Raw genomic sequence first — 17,245 nt, forward strand, 5'->3', positions numbered from 1 at the left:
GTAAATATATAGTGCTTATAATGAAGATTGGTTTATCAAAACATATGTTGCTTATATATTCTACTTCTTTCTAATCACTAGAATAATATTCTTCCATATCATCTTCCTCAATAGGGTGATTCTCATTGGTATCAGTATCACTAGATTTATAGCCTTCAATCTCTTCTTCCCCTGACTCATCTGAATCAACCTCATCTTCTATGTCAACACGTGGAGCTCGGGAACTTGAGGCATTAGTTGTAATAACTTCCGACTGTCTCTTTTGTCGCCTTGTGTATGCCAACACATCCTCACTGCCCGACGCTCTTGAAACATCACCCCAAGTTAAGTTGTCATCACCAAACACCAATTCATCTTCTGTTTCCATATTAATACCCATCTTCCCAACCAACCATTCATTACTATGATCAATGTTATCCAACGAGATTGGATCAATGACACTCCGCAAGTCATAACGAGCTTTTAAAGCACGATTATACTTAACAAACACTAGATCATTCAATCTTTGATGCTCCAATCTGTTTCTTTTTTTGGTATGGATCTGTTGCATTGGTTAGTGTTAGTAAATTAGTCTAATTGATTAACTATGCAAAGAAAAATTAATAAATATGATGCGAGCACTTAGTACTTACATGCTCAAACACACTCCAGTTACACTCACATCCAGCAGAACTAGCTGTTAAACCCAAAATTCTAATGGCTAATTTTTGGAGATTGGGAGCTGAATTACCATATAAATTCCACCATTCAACTGTAAAAAGTGTTATGTAGACATCATTATGTATAAGTTATTACCTAAGTAAGAAGTATTAAGTAAACTTTTAAACATAAACTAAATAATTAATAATTTTAATGTTATTGTATTCACTTACCAGGAGATCTTTTCGTTCTAGCTCTTTTTGCAATAGGAAGGCCAAATTGTTGTTCAGCTCTTGTGTACAATGCTATCTCTGATATGATCTTGTCTTGTACTTCAGTGCTTGGAACCAATTTTTCAATACAAGCATACAACCCATCTGTTACTTCTTGACAATTCTCAATACCTGGATTTTGAAAGAAGAACTCTGGATTTAAATAATGTCCAGCAGCATGTAATGGATGATGCAATTGGCATTGCCATCTTTCATCAATAATCTTAAAGATATCTTTATACTTTGCAGCATTCCCTTCAAATGCCTTTGCAATAGCCTCCTTAGCTCTATCCACAGCTTCATAAATGTACCCCATGGCAGGTTTTTTCTCATTATCAGCTAATCGCAACACTTTAACAAGAGGCCCCATTATCTTCAAAATATTAGAAACCTGACTCCAGAATGTTGCCGTCAAGACAATATGTGTTGCACTTTTCCCCCTTGGTAACTTAGCCCACCTACTAATCACCCATTTGTCAGATGTAAACATTGCTCGCAGATTTGTTTTTTGACAATGCAACCGTTGCAAAGTCAGAAAACTCGTTGCAAATCGAGTAATTCCACATTTCACCAACTCTTTATTTTTAGTGAAATCTCTCATCATATTTAAGACTCCTGAGTGTCCATAAATGAAACCGACAAGGGCAATTGCTTTTTGGAGGGTCTTCTTGATGATAGGAATCTTCCCTATGTCTTCTAACATAAGATCTATACAATGAGCTGCACATGGCGTCCAAAATATGTGTGGTCTTTTTCTCTGTAACAGTTGACCTATAGAAAAAAAGGGTAAATAGATATGTTAAAATTTAGAAATCAAAACTTTGATCGATAGTAGAAAGTAAAACATAAAACTTAGATTTTTAAAGAAATAAATTCTTACCAGCCAACACAAAGTTGCTACCATTATCACTTACAATTTGAACCACATTCTGTTCTCCAACGCGTTCCACATATCTATCTAGCAATTCACATAACTTCTCTCCGGTCTTAACAAGTGAGGAAGCATCTATCGACTCAATGAACACTGTTCCATGTGGAGAATTCACCAAAAAGTTTATCAAAGTTCTCTGTTTTTTATCTGTCCAACCATCTGCCATAATGGAAGTTCCATACTTCACCCATTCTTCTCTATGTCTGTTTATAATCTCATTGGTCAACTCAACTTCCTTCCTAAGTAATGGAACTCTTAATTCATGGTAGCTTGGAGGCTTCAAGTTTGGACCATACCTTCCTACAGCCTCAATTGCTTCCTTAAAACTTTTTGAGCGAGCTACATTGAATGGGATCCCATTATCATAAAAGAAGCGAGCTACTTTTTGAATCGTCATTGCTCTTGCTTCTTTATCACACGAGTCTTTGATATTTGTTTGCCTAAGTGTTCCACGCTTTTGTAGAAACATATCCATAGGTCCCTTTCCTTTGGCCAGTTTCTTATTAGAGCCACTAGGAAAGCTTCCTCCGCCTCTTTTCTTATGATTGATCTCTTGGACTTCATCTTCTCCACCAATATTGTCTTGATATTCAAACTCATCAAATTCGGGAAACTCGTTAGTATAGACTTCCTTTCTTATTTTTTTCTCCTCCATGTAATTTTTCAGTTCCTCTCTAACCTCCTCTGGGCATTTTTTACACTTCGCTGCATTCCTAAAATTTCCAATCAAATGTTGTTTTGCCCAATTAATTCCACCCGTGGTTGTTTTTCCACAAAAATTGCACGTGACTCTTGTAGTGTCATCGGGGTCCTTCAAGTAGTTATATTTCCAACCAGGATCCCTTCTATTGCCTTTAGACAAGTCCTCTGCCATTTCTACTTCTGAAAAAAGAAGAAGTTATAATATAGCAGTTATAATTTCTAAATAATAAATAATAATACACAACAAAAACAAAAAAAAGGGACACAGGTTCTTTGTTATTTTTAAGCTGAAACAAAAAAAAAATGTATAAAGAACTTTGCATGCAATTATAACTCAGCAAATAATGAAATACAACAAGTCAACAACTACATATATATGGGGTCCACCTGTCCACCACTCTGGCTATATGACTTCTAAGAAAATTAGCTTTGTTCTTATCCTTTTACATGTGTTAAATTTTCATTGATCATTATTAAATTAAAGACACCATAAGTCATTAAACAAGGACAAGTGTCCCATATTTCCATCTAGTTTTAAATTTTCTACAAAGATAAAAAGGAGTATGAACTAATGAATGTTCAGCATCAACAATTGATGAAATCAGTAAAAAAGTAAGAAGAAATAAGAGAAAGAAGATACCTATAGGCTATATTTGCTTGCTGCTTGTCTGCCAGCGGAAGAAGAATCAGATCTGATTGTTTTTTTTTGAGCTTCTTCAAGCCTTCAAGTCCTCTTGTCTTCTTATAATTCTTCATCTTCTTCTTTTTTTTTTTTGGTCTTTTAGAAACTCTGTGACTTCCCATTAATTGCAGTATAGGGAACTGAAACATACTCTTTATAATAATTTAAAAGGACCCCTTTTTAAAAATTTAAACTGATGTTTTTAAAAAAAAAAAAAATTGAAGGGCCCACTAACATGAGCCTCGCCTTAGGTCATGCGAAGCGGCAGAGTGCATTAGCGCCTCGCTTTTGCGCTTAAGCGCGCTTTTAATTTCACTGGTAAGACCTTAAAGATATCAGGATGATTAGAAGATGAATAGTAAGGTTGAGATTCAAAGAATGTGACATTGGCGGACATAAGGTATTGACAAAGATCAGGTGAATAGCAACGATACCCTTTTTGAACTCAAGAGAAACCAAGACAGACACATTTGAGAGCATGAGGAGTTAATTTATCTGTACCTGGGGGGGCTAAGTTATGAACATAGCATGTGCTCTCAAAGACATGAGGGGGGATAGAGTAGAGATGTGAGTGAGGAAACAATATAGAATGTAGAACCTGATTCTGAATAGAAGATGAGGACACTCTATTAATTAAATAACAAGATGCAAGGACTGCATCGCCCCAAAAAGGCAGCGGAACATGGGATTCAATGAGAAGAGTGCAAGCAGTCTCAATGAGATGCCTATTCTTCCTTTTTGCTACACCATTCTACTGAGGGGTGTACAGACAAGATGTTTGGTAGATATGCTAGGGCTTTTGTAATCTGTAAAATAGGCTTGCATTGTTTTAGTGATGTTGTGAATAAAATGTTACCAATTTCAAAATGTGTAATACTTGTATGCATAATTTCTAGTGCATCAGAACTTTGCAATCACATTTACTAGGGGCGTCAAAGGGGCGAGTTGAGGTGGATCAAAATAGCTTGAGCCATTAAATGATTTATAACCTAACATTACCCAATTTTACTTGGATCAAGATGGGTGACGTCACTTTGACTAAACTATGGGTCATAGCCAAACCTTCTGAAATCAAATCATTTTTCCATTGATTTGTTTGTTTTTAGTACCATCGTATTTAATTACCAAAAGTGGAAGTGTATAATGAGAATTATTCATAAAAAATTAAATAAAATTTCATTTTCAACTTCTTGTCATTGTATACTTGTGTGCCAAATTGGGCTACTTTAAAGCTTTTGGATGCATTTTTTTGGGTTGTTGTGCCAAATTGACCAATTAACGAATGTATTTCTAGCCCAACCTGCCCAACTTCAAGGGACTCGAATGAATACGTGCTTGTTGACTAAATTTGATTTCCTTTGTTATTTTCTGTGTTACTTCTTGTGTCTCAGATTGGTTGGTGTTAGTTAGGCATTAGTAGTTTGAAAAAATGTCTACTTCCTTTGTCGTTGTCGCATCTAATATAACTTCTTTTGGGAGGCCAGAATGCAAAGTGAGTGATGTAACCTAAAATCACAAGAGCATGGATAGAAGATAGGATAGTAGAAAATGGAGATAAAAAGAAGCTCGACACAATTGAGTCAATAAAATAGGAAATTATTGAAATGAATCACAATTACCTCCTAAGTTGGAATCAACAAGCACCTAAAGTTGTAGGAACTCTCTATAAGGAATGAAATCCTATTTCAAGTGCCACACCAAGTTTGGATCATCCAAGGGCATAACCAATCTTCACCATTTAGGCTTTACAGTCATCAGAAATCTGAGTAAAATAATGAATTAATGTTCTATATAAACCAGGGCTAATTTACTAACAGTTACTTAATTACCCTTAAACTAGGCCTAAAATTAGAGAAGAGCGGAAATACCACAATTTGACAGCTATTAGTCTCATCCTCGATCACACCTTTACCACTGACACTGGCTTCCGCGTTTTCAATGAGATCCGTGATCACAAAGGCCATTGACTGCTCTGTGTTCGTGTTTGGGATCAGCTCAGATTCAGAAATCCTGCACCTTCTATTTTGCTCTGTTGTCCCCTTCCTCGGCCTGATTCTTGGTTTCTAAGACCTGTTGAAGCACTCTAAATTTTTAGTGTTGAGAATGAAGCCTCCAAGCTCTTGCGTGCCACGTTACATCAGTGAGTCACATGAACCGCGATAGGTTTATTGTTGCATATCTTATTCCAGTATCCTTTTTCTAGGTCAGAGATTGATTGTTCTGGTGGTCAGGATTATGACATTATTTGCCTCATTGATTCGGCATGCACTTTACTATTGCTGATGCATATGTTTTATTTCAGAACACACTTAGCTGATTAACTTCTTCTATTCCTTTTCGAGTTTTTGATAGGTGGCAGAAGATTTATATCAAAATGGTTTTATCAGCTATCCTCGCACAGAAACTGATAGCTTCTCGGAGAAGACCGACTTGCGTGTGAGTTTGCTATTTCTTTTTTGATAAGCTAAGAATAAGTCATGTTGTAGGTAATGTTCTTCAAGCTATGCGCCTGTGCCACTGGTTAAATCATTATGATAAATATGTGAATGGAAGATAACTTATGAAAATGCATCACTGCCATTGCCCCATTTCACTTTATACACATGCAATGATGCACTATTATGTCCAATAAACCAACTTCCCGCGTAAACTCCAAAATATACAGTATGCTGTTGCTGTATGAGTCAAACTAATTCCTTACACTTTGTGTACAATCAATGTGTGTCAGCATTAATGGGAAAGAGGAAGTTTTACCAGAGATATGCTGGTGGAAGCGTGATAGGAAATGTACTTCTACTGATGTTATTGAAGCTTAGGTTTCTTCTTCTTCTCTTGATCCCATTATTCACTTTAAAAAATCGAACTGGCTGATCCAAACTGCTCTTTGGTTTGGTTAATAATTTTATAGGTTTTTAGTATTTTTTAAGATTTTGATTATTAGTCACAGTTTGTTGTTTGTAAAGGAATAACTATCGAATATACTGAAACTTTATTCTGGTGGATACATGCGGTATGCAAATAATATGATGCAGTAAACATTCAGTTGGGTTGGATAGAGATGGAAAATGAAGGACCATTTCTCTGAATTCTTCTGCACTCTCAACTACAGCAAAAACAGGAAGAAACATAAGCTTTATTGTTATTCAAGGACAAAGCAAATCAGTCATTATTACACCGGAGAGTACATATAAAGGAGGGGGGTGGGGTGGGGCGAGGGGAACATAGCACACAAAGTGGCAAGGTTCATCTAGAACCAGAGAAAACAAAGGAGATTCCACCCATAACCCAGTTGACTTCATCCTTCAAAGAGGTCTGCTCAAATAACAGAGCACAGCTACAGACAAACAATGATAACATAAGAATCATTAGAGGCTGTAAGTTTTGGTACCAAAGTTGTACAATTTTATTCATCCATAGAGATACAAATTTATAGTATAGAAAACTAAACTAACTAGCAATCAAATCCCTTGATTCTGGCAGATTTGAGAATCAAGGGATGGTTTCATTGATCTAATATCCTAACCTATTCAATATCATATCAGATATGATTTTATAAGATCAATTTAAATCCTACAAAATCATATCTGATCATACTTAGATATTTACAAATCAACAGAGGCATGTTACCTTTCTCAAAAAAAAAAACAAATCAACAAGAGGCACATCAACATCAGAGAAGGATCTTCTAAGCAGATGCATGTCGCAAGTTTCAGAATCCAACACATGAGATGCCAACCCCAAACAATGTGAGGTGGTGGGCATGCAATAATTGGAAGATTGCTTCTGGAATTAGTATTTATGCGATGAACTATTGCCAATTCCTCTTCGACTTCCCTTCATGAAAAGTTGCTGAACATGTCCAAACTGGAGAATGGATCTGGAACAAAATGAAGCTAAGGCTTGAATGGTTAGCCCAACCAACCACGGGATGCTGGCCAGCGGAGATACAGAGGGACTGGGTATGGTTCAGAATCTTAGGGCTCCCACTGAGCATGTGGCACAAGATGTTCAAGCAGATCGGTGACCAGTTCGGGTGGATTCATTGAGACAGAGGAGACAACTCTCGAAAATCACCTTCACTAGGCTCGTATTAAGGTGCAAGGAGACGGAAAGAGAGTTCTGATAGAGATAGAGGTGACCAACAAAGGTTATGTTTATATGATTCTGATAATGGGTGGAGGCGCCGGTCACCGTTAGAACAGAAAAAGTGAAGAGAAAGGTGGAGGGTTTTGGACCAGTGGATAATACAAGGCTGGAGAACATTTTCGTGAAAGAGTCAGCGGATGTAAGGGGTTGCCATGTGGGTTCAGCAAAAGGCGGAGAAAATTCAAATAAAATGTCACCCAGCTGTCAGTTTTAGGAGAAGGCCCCACTATGGACTGTGGCAGGCTCTATTGGATTGTGTGACCATCTCGTTTTGAAGTTTAAGCTGTTAAAGAGAGCATACTTTAATCATTTAATTCTATCATGTCTCAACACGCATCCTCACACGTGTGCCTGATTCTTTTTTATGGGCTGAACACGTGGAATATGTTGTTTTGATTTTTAGGTGGCGCTAAGATTTGAACCCTGGGTCTTGCCTGCTCTGTTACTACATTGAATTGTGTGACCATATCATTTTTAAAAGGTTAAGCTGTTAGAGAGTTTAATTGTACTCCCTCCGTCCAATTTTTTGTGAGGTAATTTGACTCGGCACGGAGTTTAAGAAAGAAATGAAGACTTCTAAAACTTGTTTCTAAAATGAATGATAAAAATTTGTGTGGCTATAAATAATTTCATTAAGGGTAAAATGGATATTTTAAAGTTAAATTGTTACTTAATAGAGAAATGTGTCAATTCTTTTTGGGAGTAACTAAAAAGGAAATTAAGTCATATAAATTGGGACAGAGGGAGTAATTGCTTAATTATATTATATTTCAACTCCTCTCAAATCCAAAAACAATTTTAGCCACAGGGCTTTTGTTAGTGGTAACAATGCAACTTGTGATGTGTGAGTAGGTGCACAACACGGCTTAGAACCCTGTCACGAACAAAAGCTTTGTATTTAAGTGGAGAAAGGTAGAGAGGTGGCAGTGTTGTAAAAAGCGCAGATAAGCGCGCTTAAAGCGAGAAGCGAGGCGAGGCAAGGCCCCTGCGCTTTTATTTCGTGAAGCGAGGCGACATTGAAAAGGCGCTCGCTTCTACTGTAGAAGCGAGAAGCGCAAGAAAAGCAAAAGCGTAAAAAAAGCGCGCTTAATTTGAAAAAGCGCTAATTAGGTTTTTTATTTATAAAATTGTAAGTTTTTTTGTTTTTTTTTTTAATTTCTGAAATCCTTATGCGACTTAATATACCTCTTTCGCGACTTCAAAATTCTTTTTTGGATTGCTGCAAGACTAAGAAGCTGCAACTGCTCTTCTTCTTTTCTTCTTCTTCTCTGCTTCTGTAAGTTCTCTTCTTCTTCTCGTCTTCTCTTCTTCTCTTCTTCTTTGTGACTGCTCTGCGACTTTTTTTCTATTTTTGGTTGCTGCCAGGTTGCCACTGCTGTAAGTTCTCCTCTTCTTCTTCTTCTCTTCTTCTCTGCGACTGATCTGCTACTGTTTTTTTGTTTTTGGTTGCTGCTGGGTGTTTTCTATATTTTTATTGCTGCATTTTTTTTTCCAATTTCTGTTTGCTGCTCTGTTTTTCAATCTCTATTACTGACCTGTTTTTTTTTTCAATTAATATTACTGCTCTGTTTTTTCCAATTCTTTTGCTGCTCTGTTTCTTTTTTATTTCTGTACAGTGACTGTGATCAGTGATGTGTGTATGCTTGCTGCTCTGTTTTTTTTTTATTATTTCAATAGTGTGACTGCTCTGGTTGCTGCTCTTAAATCTTAATAGTCTTTATTTTTCTTACTTAGTAAATTTGTTGTTTTATTACTAAGTGACACTTCTTTTTTGCTTGTAGTAACTAGTGAAGTTTTTGATTTTTTGCTTTATATGTTATGACTTGTGAGTGATATTGACTATCTATTTACTTTTAATCTAAGAATATATTACCTCTATTAAGTTATTTAATATTTTTTTATTTTTATACTAAATATCGCTTTACTTAAAAAAGCGCGCGCTTCGCTTCTCGCTTCTCGCTTCTGTGAAGCGAGCCCTTGTCACTTTTTTCCGCTTCTCGCTTCCCAAAACACTGAGAGGTGGACACATTATCTATCGAGTGTCGAAATGTGCACCAATGACCCACAATGATTTCTCAGTTATCAAAAGAAAAACAAAAAAAGAAGCCATAAGCAAATTCAATGAGTTTGGATTAGAAAACAGTCTTTCTGTTTGATTCTGCATTAAATTTTGTATTGGGAAGTGTTCAGATTTTGTTGTGAGAGTAATTGTTTCTGGATTGTGCTGATAATTGACTTTTTTTTCCAGATAAAAAAACAATACTGTTTATAACTAAACATTTTTCTTTTGAAAATCAAAACAATTATTTTCCATCATAGTATTGTTTTTCAAGACATTCAACCCCAAAGATAAGAACTGGTCAGTACTAGTACTTATTCTCTTAACTCTTAAGCTTAATAACTCATACAACTACAAGCAACCTGTAACATATTAGGAGAAGTATACTCAAAACACTTACCAGCTTAGTCAAGCTGAATGACCTTATTGCCTGTATACATGCTGTAGCAGAGGGTAGAATAAGATAGCTCAGCAAATTCAGGAAAAAGCTAGGAAATTGCTGTTATTAGTCTTAACATTAAATCACTGATAAAAATTGAGCAGAGAAACTTCAGCAACAACTAAAACGTGGAATTCAGTTGTGTCAGTTAACCAGAATGCTGGTGCTGCTTAAATGTGATATTCACGTGACCAGAATGCTGATTCTACATAAATTCTCTGAACTGTTTCAAATGAGTCTGTTGATTCTTAGAGTTCACTATTTTAGGTATCCTTATGAAAGTACTCAGTTGATTACTTTGTGTCAACAGACAATGGTGCAAGAACAAGAAGGTCATCCTGTATGGGGCATATATGCGCAGCGCCTGTTAGACCCTCAATCAGGACTGTGGAGAAACCCTAGTGGAGGTGGGCATGATGACAAAGCCCATCCTCCTATTCATCCAACTAAATTTTCTGCTGGCGAAACCAGATGGAGCCAGGATCACCATGTTAGTACTGGATCTGACACTATTCTTAGTTGGTGGCAACTTATATAGAAGGAGTTGCTCTATGACTTCCCCTTTCACCTATGCTGGATTACTTTTCTACTACTGACATTTGTTCTGTGCAGAGAGTGTATGAGTTGGTTGTTCGCCATTTTTTGGCCTGTGTTTCTCAACCTGCTGTTGGGGCTGAAACAATAGTTGAGATTGATATTGCTGGTGAATCCTTTTCTGCATGCGGGAGAGTGATACTTGCAGTAAGTTTCCAATTACGATACTAGTTTCTATGTATGTATTCCGTCTGACTGATAGCACATGCTTTGATAGCAAGCTGCCTTTTTTTTTCCTTTGATGAGGTTGACAATGTGCTGCCATGAGCAGAATAAAGGGAGCATATAACATGATACTTTTTCTAAATTGCTTCTTAGTTCTTGTAAAATACAAATAAAATGGACCAATTGTATTGTATTATTCCGAGAACAACAGCTATTTGTAGGTGTACAAGTAAATCTGTCTAAGGAAAAAAAATCAGAAAAAGTTCTAAATATCTCTACCTATGATTTTGTTATGTATACTATATGTAGACATGTGTATGCAACACTCCCCCTCAAGTTGGAGCATAGATATTAATCATGCTCAATTTTTTACAAAGATATTCCACCTGATTTCTATTTAAAGCCTTTGTAAATATATCACCCAATTGCTCCCCTGTCTTCACATAGCTGGTGGAAATCATGTCCTCTAGAATCTTCTCACGGATAAAGTAACAATCAACGTCGATATGATTCGTCTGTTCATGGTATACTGGATTTAAGGCAATGTGCTAAGCAACCTGATTAGCACACCAAAGTTTTGTTGGAGAAGAAGGCCTCAAACCAACCGCAGCTAAAAGGTGATGTATCCATCACATGTGGATTGAGCCATAGTTCTATACTCAGATTCTGCATTAGATCTAGATACTCCATTTTGTTTCTTACTCCTCCAAGATACCAGATTTATACCTATAAATACACAATAGCCAGTAGTAGATCGTCTATCGATTCTTGATCCAGCCCAATTAGCATTTGCAAAACACTCAACACGAGTATGCTCGTAATCTCTATACAATATGCCAAGGCCATGAGCTCTTTCAAACGGCACAAGATTTGTTACAAGGCTGCTCAGTGTTTGACTATTGGTACATACATGAATTGACTGATAATACTGATTGCATAGGCAATATCTGGACGGGTCAAGTGAGGTAGTTCAGTCTCCTAATAACCTTCTGTATCATTCTGGATCATCAAATAGTTCAACATCATCCTTAGCAAGATGTACACGAGGAACCATTGGTGTGCCACAAGGCTTAGCTCCCAACTTTCTAGTTTCTGCAAGTAGGTCAAGTACATACTTTCTTTGGGACAAGAAAATCCCGTTCTTGCTTCTTGTTACTTCTACACCCAAGAAGTATCTCAACTTCCCCAAGTTTTGGTATGAAACTTGGCGTGTAAAAACTTATCTAGAGAAGAAATTTTTGCACAATATCTCCTGTAATAATAATATCAACATAGATAACTAAAAGAATAATACCAGTAGTTGATCGTCTGTAGAATACTAAGTGATCACAATTGCTCTTTTCAACCCAAATTCTTGAACTACATCGCTAAATTTTCCAAACTAGGAATGAGGGCTCTGCTTTAGACCTTATAAAGATTTCCTCAACTGACAAACTTTCCCATACCCCCTTGAGCAACAAACCTATGTGGTTGCTCCATATAAACCTCTTCATAGAGATCATCATGAAGAAACACATTCTTGATATCCAACTAATGTAAAGGCCAATGCTGAGAATTAGCACATAGAATAAACAATGGACATAGGTGAGCTTGTCTACTAGGGAGAAAGTGTCGAAATAATCCACCCATAAGTCTGATCAGCATAGCCTTTAGCCACAAGTCTGGCTTTAAGTCTAGCGAGAGAACCATCAGGATCTGCAAAAACCCACTTGCATCTTTCTGCCTTATTTCCTTTGGGTAAATCCACTAAATCCCTAGTGTGATTTTCATCTAAAGCATGTACCTCTTTAAGCATTGCATCATGCCATCCAGAATGATTCATGGCTTTTTTTTAATGTTTTAGGGATAGTGATAAAATCTAGAGAGCCAATCAAACAACTAGATGCAATGCATAAGTGATCATAAAAAACAAAGTTAGCTATGGAATAAGTGGATTTGCACTGATGTGTACCTTTTTTTGAGGAACAACACTGATGTGTACCTTTCCGAAGAGCAATAGGAAGGTCTAGATTTTCCTAAGGATCAAGTGGAGAAGGATCTATGACGAAGGAGTTGATGTAGGGTGTGTATCATTAATCTCTCGCCTCCTTCAGTAAACTTGAACAATTGGCTGTTTTGCCGGAGTAATTGAAGAAGTTCTGAAGGCACAATAGTCGATTGGTGCTTTATAAAAAAACTAATAGATGGAGGAACAATATTGGCCGATTGTTCTGTTACAACACAAGTAACTTGATAAGACTAACCACTCATCTTCCTTCCCCCTTACTTGTAGAGACGGGAGGTGCATAAAAGGGTGGTGTAGTCTCTGTAAATACCACATCAATTAACATCAAATTATCAAGTTCGGTAGAATGACACTAACATTGATACCCCTTTCGAAGGCGAGAATTGCCCAAGAGAACACACTCTAACGCCTTAGGATCCAACTTAGTAACAAATGGTCGAACATCTCGAACATAACATGTGCTTCCAAACACCTTAGGTTCCACCGAAAACAATGATTTTTTTTGGAAAAAGAACACTATAAGGCATATTACCAGCTAACATAGTTGATGACATGCGATTGATCAGAATACAAACACTAGAGACAACATTAGCCTAAAATTGCTTATGAACCTTCATTTGGAACAACAGTACCCGAGCTATAAATAGATGCCTTTTCTCTCTCTCAGTTGCTCCAATTTGAGAGGGTGTATCAACAGACGAAGACTGATGGAGAATACCATGTTATCTCATGTAAGAACGAAATAATTATGACATATATTCTTTGGCGATATCATTCCTTAGAATGCGCATTGGGGTATCAAATTGAGTTTTGACTCTAGCATAAAAGGCAGAAAAGTGAGTAAACACTTCAGATTTGCTCTTCATAAAGTATATCCAAGTCATTAGAGAAAAATCATTCACAAAACTGACAAATATTTATGTTCAATTTTAGCAACAACTAAACATGGTCCCTAAAAATCAAAATGAATTAACTCAAAAGTTGACTCGACTCTCTTATTAACCCTTAGACCTAATGAGATGCGATGATGTTTAGCAAATTGACATGACTCACATTCCAATGAGGAAATATTTTGAAATTGAGGACAAAGCTTTTGTAACAGAGGTAGTGAAGGATGTCCCAATCGACAATGTGAATCTAATGAAGGCATGACACTCTAGCAGACAACATACTGAGAGTCCCACTCATCAAGGATTCTTTACCAATAACCTAACTTGTCATTAGTTCACGAAACAAACAATAATCAGGAAAGAGCGAGATATAACAATTAAGTTCTTTCGTAACTTCACTAATAGAAATCATATTGAAGGTCAGATTTTTGGTAGACTTAATACATATAACAAAGTAATTGACGATGTTGGTTGAACAATACCAAATCCAACACTGTTACAAGTTGATCCGAGGCTGCTTTGTGTGATTGAAAGCTAGAAAAAATATTAGGATACTTGTCATATGATTTGTGGCACCTAAATCAATCACCATTTATTAGAAGACGTGATAAGACATGTTTTATCTGACCTAGCAAAGGTATTAACATAAGTTTGATTCCTTCAATGATTTTTGATATTGGGAGAATTTAGCAAACTCCTCAACCGAAACCAAAACCATTTTGTCGGATAATGAACTAGAAGCAACAAGTTTGAACCGATCGGTCATTTTCTCTACTGTATTTGAAAGTCAGTCAAAACCCCCAACGAAACAAACATCAACCGAACAACACAATAAGAAACTTGACAATAGCCAAACTCGATGCTGCACTCTGGAAATAATTTCCCAAATAAGCTTTAAATAGCCTCAAACAAACAATATCAAGTCACAAGTTGGTCAAGCAACAATTCAACTCACTGCTGCACTCATACACAATTTCTAGAATCAAGGATGATTAGCAATAAACAGAGTAGTCTCAAACCTGACGAAAGAGGGTTCACTGATTCTATTTGGAGGATTTTCTTCTTGAAAAAATGGTCATATAATTAGGGGACCACCACAAGTCGATCAGGAATGCCAAGCTGACACTGGAACAGAAAGCTGGACTACGATTGGTCCATTCACGTGCCTCCACACGTGCTTCGAACTGGGTTGTCTTCGGAAACTTTGTCGTCGTGTGAGACTCACGTACTTCTCCTCTAGCCACGGACTTCTGGGGTTTTGTAGATCGGGGAAAGGCGGTTCTCCTTAGGTTGGTGGCAACTATTAAATTTCAGGTTCAAAAATTTCATTCACGTACACTGATCCTATTCCGGCAATCTCCGGTAAGCTTTCTGACCTAACTCCGACAAAGAAGATATAATGCATTGGTACCATGTAAAATACATAGACAATGGACCAATTTCCTTGTAGTATTATTCCAAGAATAACAACTATTTGTAGGTGTACAAGTAAATTTATCTAAGGAAACAAAATCAGAAAAAATCCCTAAATATCTCTACCTATGATTGTGCTATGTATACTATATATGTAGACATATCTATGTGCATTCTGCAACAGTTTTAGTTTTGTTTGAAGTGATTAAAGTCTACAGCTAAGATATAAAAAGGTATATTCTTCTAGTTCTTTAAACTTCTTCACAGGAAGATAGTCTTTTTCGGGATACAAGTCAATTGTGAAATATATGGGCTTCAATGTTCTGAAATTAGGTCTTTCTTTTCAAGTACAAGTTGCTTCAGTAAACCCACTGAAAGTCTAATCCACCATAACAGGTTGGAAACTCTACGTCACCAAGATACTATGTCAATACAAATTGCTCCATGGAGTGATATGGAACCATATGAGATGCAATTTTGGGGCTTATAAGAGAGTTAATTGTAAGAACAATTGCGTAGAATTTTGGGGAAGAGAGTCGGAAGATTAAGAGGAAGGACAGACATCTTAGGACGATACTTCCTTCTATAAAACTCCAGCCAGAGAAGAAAATACTGGATAATACTTGAATACAAGTATGCATTCATTTTCCCAGCAACATCTAACTGGGAACCTATGTTGCTCGGACTCTTCAAAAATGTCAATGGGTGCATGTTGAATCCTTCAAAAGTAGTGCATTTTTGAAAGATCCGACACGGGTGCGGCATCATTTTTGGAGAGTCTGAGCAACATAGCTGGGAACTACAAATTGCAGTTTTTACTAGTTTAGAACTTGTATATTGGAAGTAAGGTAGATCTATAGAGCAAATACAAAAGGTTGTTAGAGTAAACAACTCTAAACCGTCTTTCTTAACCGCGAAAAGAAGTATAAACAGACATTGGTGGGATGTGGATTTCTTTGTCTCCTTATATGGGTTTTGGGAAATCTTCAGCTCTTGAGCTAGCTTTTGGGGGGTTGAGTTAGGCTCAATGTCCATTTCTTTAACAGTTGGGTTTGTAATATATAGCAATCTCTTTGTGTTTCTGGAAATTCCCTTTATCTCTAATGCTAGAAGACAATGTGTCTGTTTCTGTTTTGATTATTTTATTTGATAGAAGTAATATACCAGCACAAAGTAATCTGACCCCAAAAGAAATGCTCAACTCAAACAAAATTAGAATCTTAATTTAAGTAAGAAAAAAGATCTAATGAATCTCAACGAGTCAAAGGAACAATCACATGAAGCAGAGGAGTGAACTAACCAGGTGTAGTTGGGAAAACCACCGACGGCATTGGCTGGAAATGGAACTTCTGACAAAATCAAAAGAGATCTAGAAACAACTTTAGAGTTCCCCAAACCAAGTTTCAAATCAATCAGCAGGAAGCGAACTCAGTTCACACTCGCTTAACAACCTCCAACAGTGCGTAAAATCAGAACAGTCAGTAATAAAAGATTTCAAACCTGACCACGAAATGTGTTGACAGAACTGATTTGAAGCTTTTCTTCTCCAGAATGTGGTGCTATGATTGGAGCACCACCATAGCTCTATCAAAATCATCAAGGCGATGTTGGAACAGGAATCCAGAAAAAAATTGGTCCACCAATGTTCCTCCACACGCGTCGGAATCTGCATCATATATGTCAGCTAGCCAGCATGTGTTTCCTCCGGCCACTGGATTCTGGGTAATGACAGATTGAAGGAGATGCTTCTCCCCAGGTAGGTGGTGACAACTATTTCGATGTCTCAAGCATAAGAACCAATGCGGCCCTTAGTTCCAGCAACGGACAGTCAAAACTTCCGATGACAAGGCTCTGATATCATGAAAAGTAAAAAATAATGGAGGAATTTTCCATGTCTATTACTCAATATAATCATTTTCTTAAATGCACGAGGAGAGGATTCTAACTAAGGTAAACTAATCCAACAAATCTGTTCAAATTTGTTACCTAGATAAATTGTGTAACACAAAAAAATGTGTGGAAGGAATTTCCGTGCAAGTTTGGGGGATAAAGTATGTATTAAGCCAACTGTTTTTATCCCATCATAGGTGCCCTACCAGAAGTTACTTTGAAGTCTGTACAACTTATTACTTACACGTGCTGGTGTAATAAGTTGGAATACTGACAGTTTGCTCTTGATGAAAACATTCTTCCCTCGTTGAACACTTTCTTTTGTCACCCTGTCAGTCTCTTCCCCACCATTTCAAGTTTCAGGTTCCAAACTATGAGATCCCTATTTAATGCTCCTGGATGTAGCCTAGATTGGCTG

General features: G+C 36.9%; 2 protein-coding genes across 2 annotated transcripts in view; one reads left to right on the plus strand and one right to left on the minus strand.

Moving 5' to 3' along the window:
• Positions 1-3,541, minus strand: LOC107059585 (uncharacterized). The gene is made up of 6 exons (XM_015306273.1): positions 3,462-3,541; positions 3,185-3,366; positions 1,792-2,724; positions 873-1,682; positions 633-751; positions 1-541 (listed from the first exon to the last, which is right to left on the minus strand). Exons 3-6 carry the CDS (start codon positions 2,714-2,716, stop codon positions 71-73), a joined length of 2,325 nt encoding a protein of 774 aa, XP_015161759.1. The 5' UTR covers positions 2,717-2,724; positions 3,185-3,366; positions 3,462-3,541; the 3' UTR covers positions 1-70.
• The window catches only part of LOC102584797 (DNA topoisomerase 3-alpha), a 63,126-nt gene that overhangs the window by 16,439 nt on the left and 29,442 nt on the right, over positions 1-17,245 (plus strand). Inside the window, exons 8-10 of the mRNA XM_006341681.2 lie at positions 5,579-5,662; positions 10,181-10,360; positions 10,483-10,611. Of these exons, the coding sequence (XP_006341743.1) occupies positions 5,579-5,662; positions 10,181-10,360; positions 10,483-10,611 (393 nt within the window). The remainder of the gene's footprint in view (positions 1-5,578; positions 5,663-10,180; positions 10,361-10,482; positions 10,612-17,245) is intronic.

The sequence above is a fragment of the Solanum tuberosum genome, unplaced genomic scaffold (genome assembly GCF_000226075.1).
Source record: "Solanum tuberosum cultivar DM 1-3 516 R44 unplaced genomic scaffold, SolTub_3.0 scf00027, whole genome shotgun sequence".
Taxonomy (NCBI): domain Eukaryota; kingdom Viridiplantae; phylum Streptophyta; class Magnoliopsida; order Solanales; family Solanaceae; genus Solanum; species Solanum tuberosum.

Bases quoted from the DNA above. Each gene is read 5' to 3' on its own strand.
- LOC107059585 (XM_015306273.1), bottom strand. From the start codon at position 2,716: ATGGCAGAGGACTTGTCTAAAGGCAATAGAAGGGATCCTGGTTGGAAA. The intron at 752-872 runs GTAAGTGAATAC...CACTTTTTACAG, and splicing joins TAGAACGAAAAGATCTCCTG to TTGAATGGTGGAATTTATAT. The intron at 542-632 runs GTAAGTACTAAG...CCAATGCAACAG, and splicing joins ACTGGAGTGTGTTTGAGCAT to ATCCATACCAAAAAAAGAAA.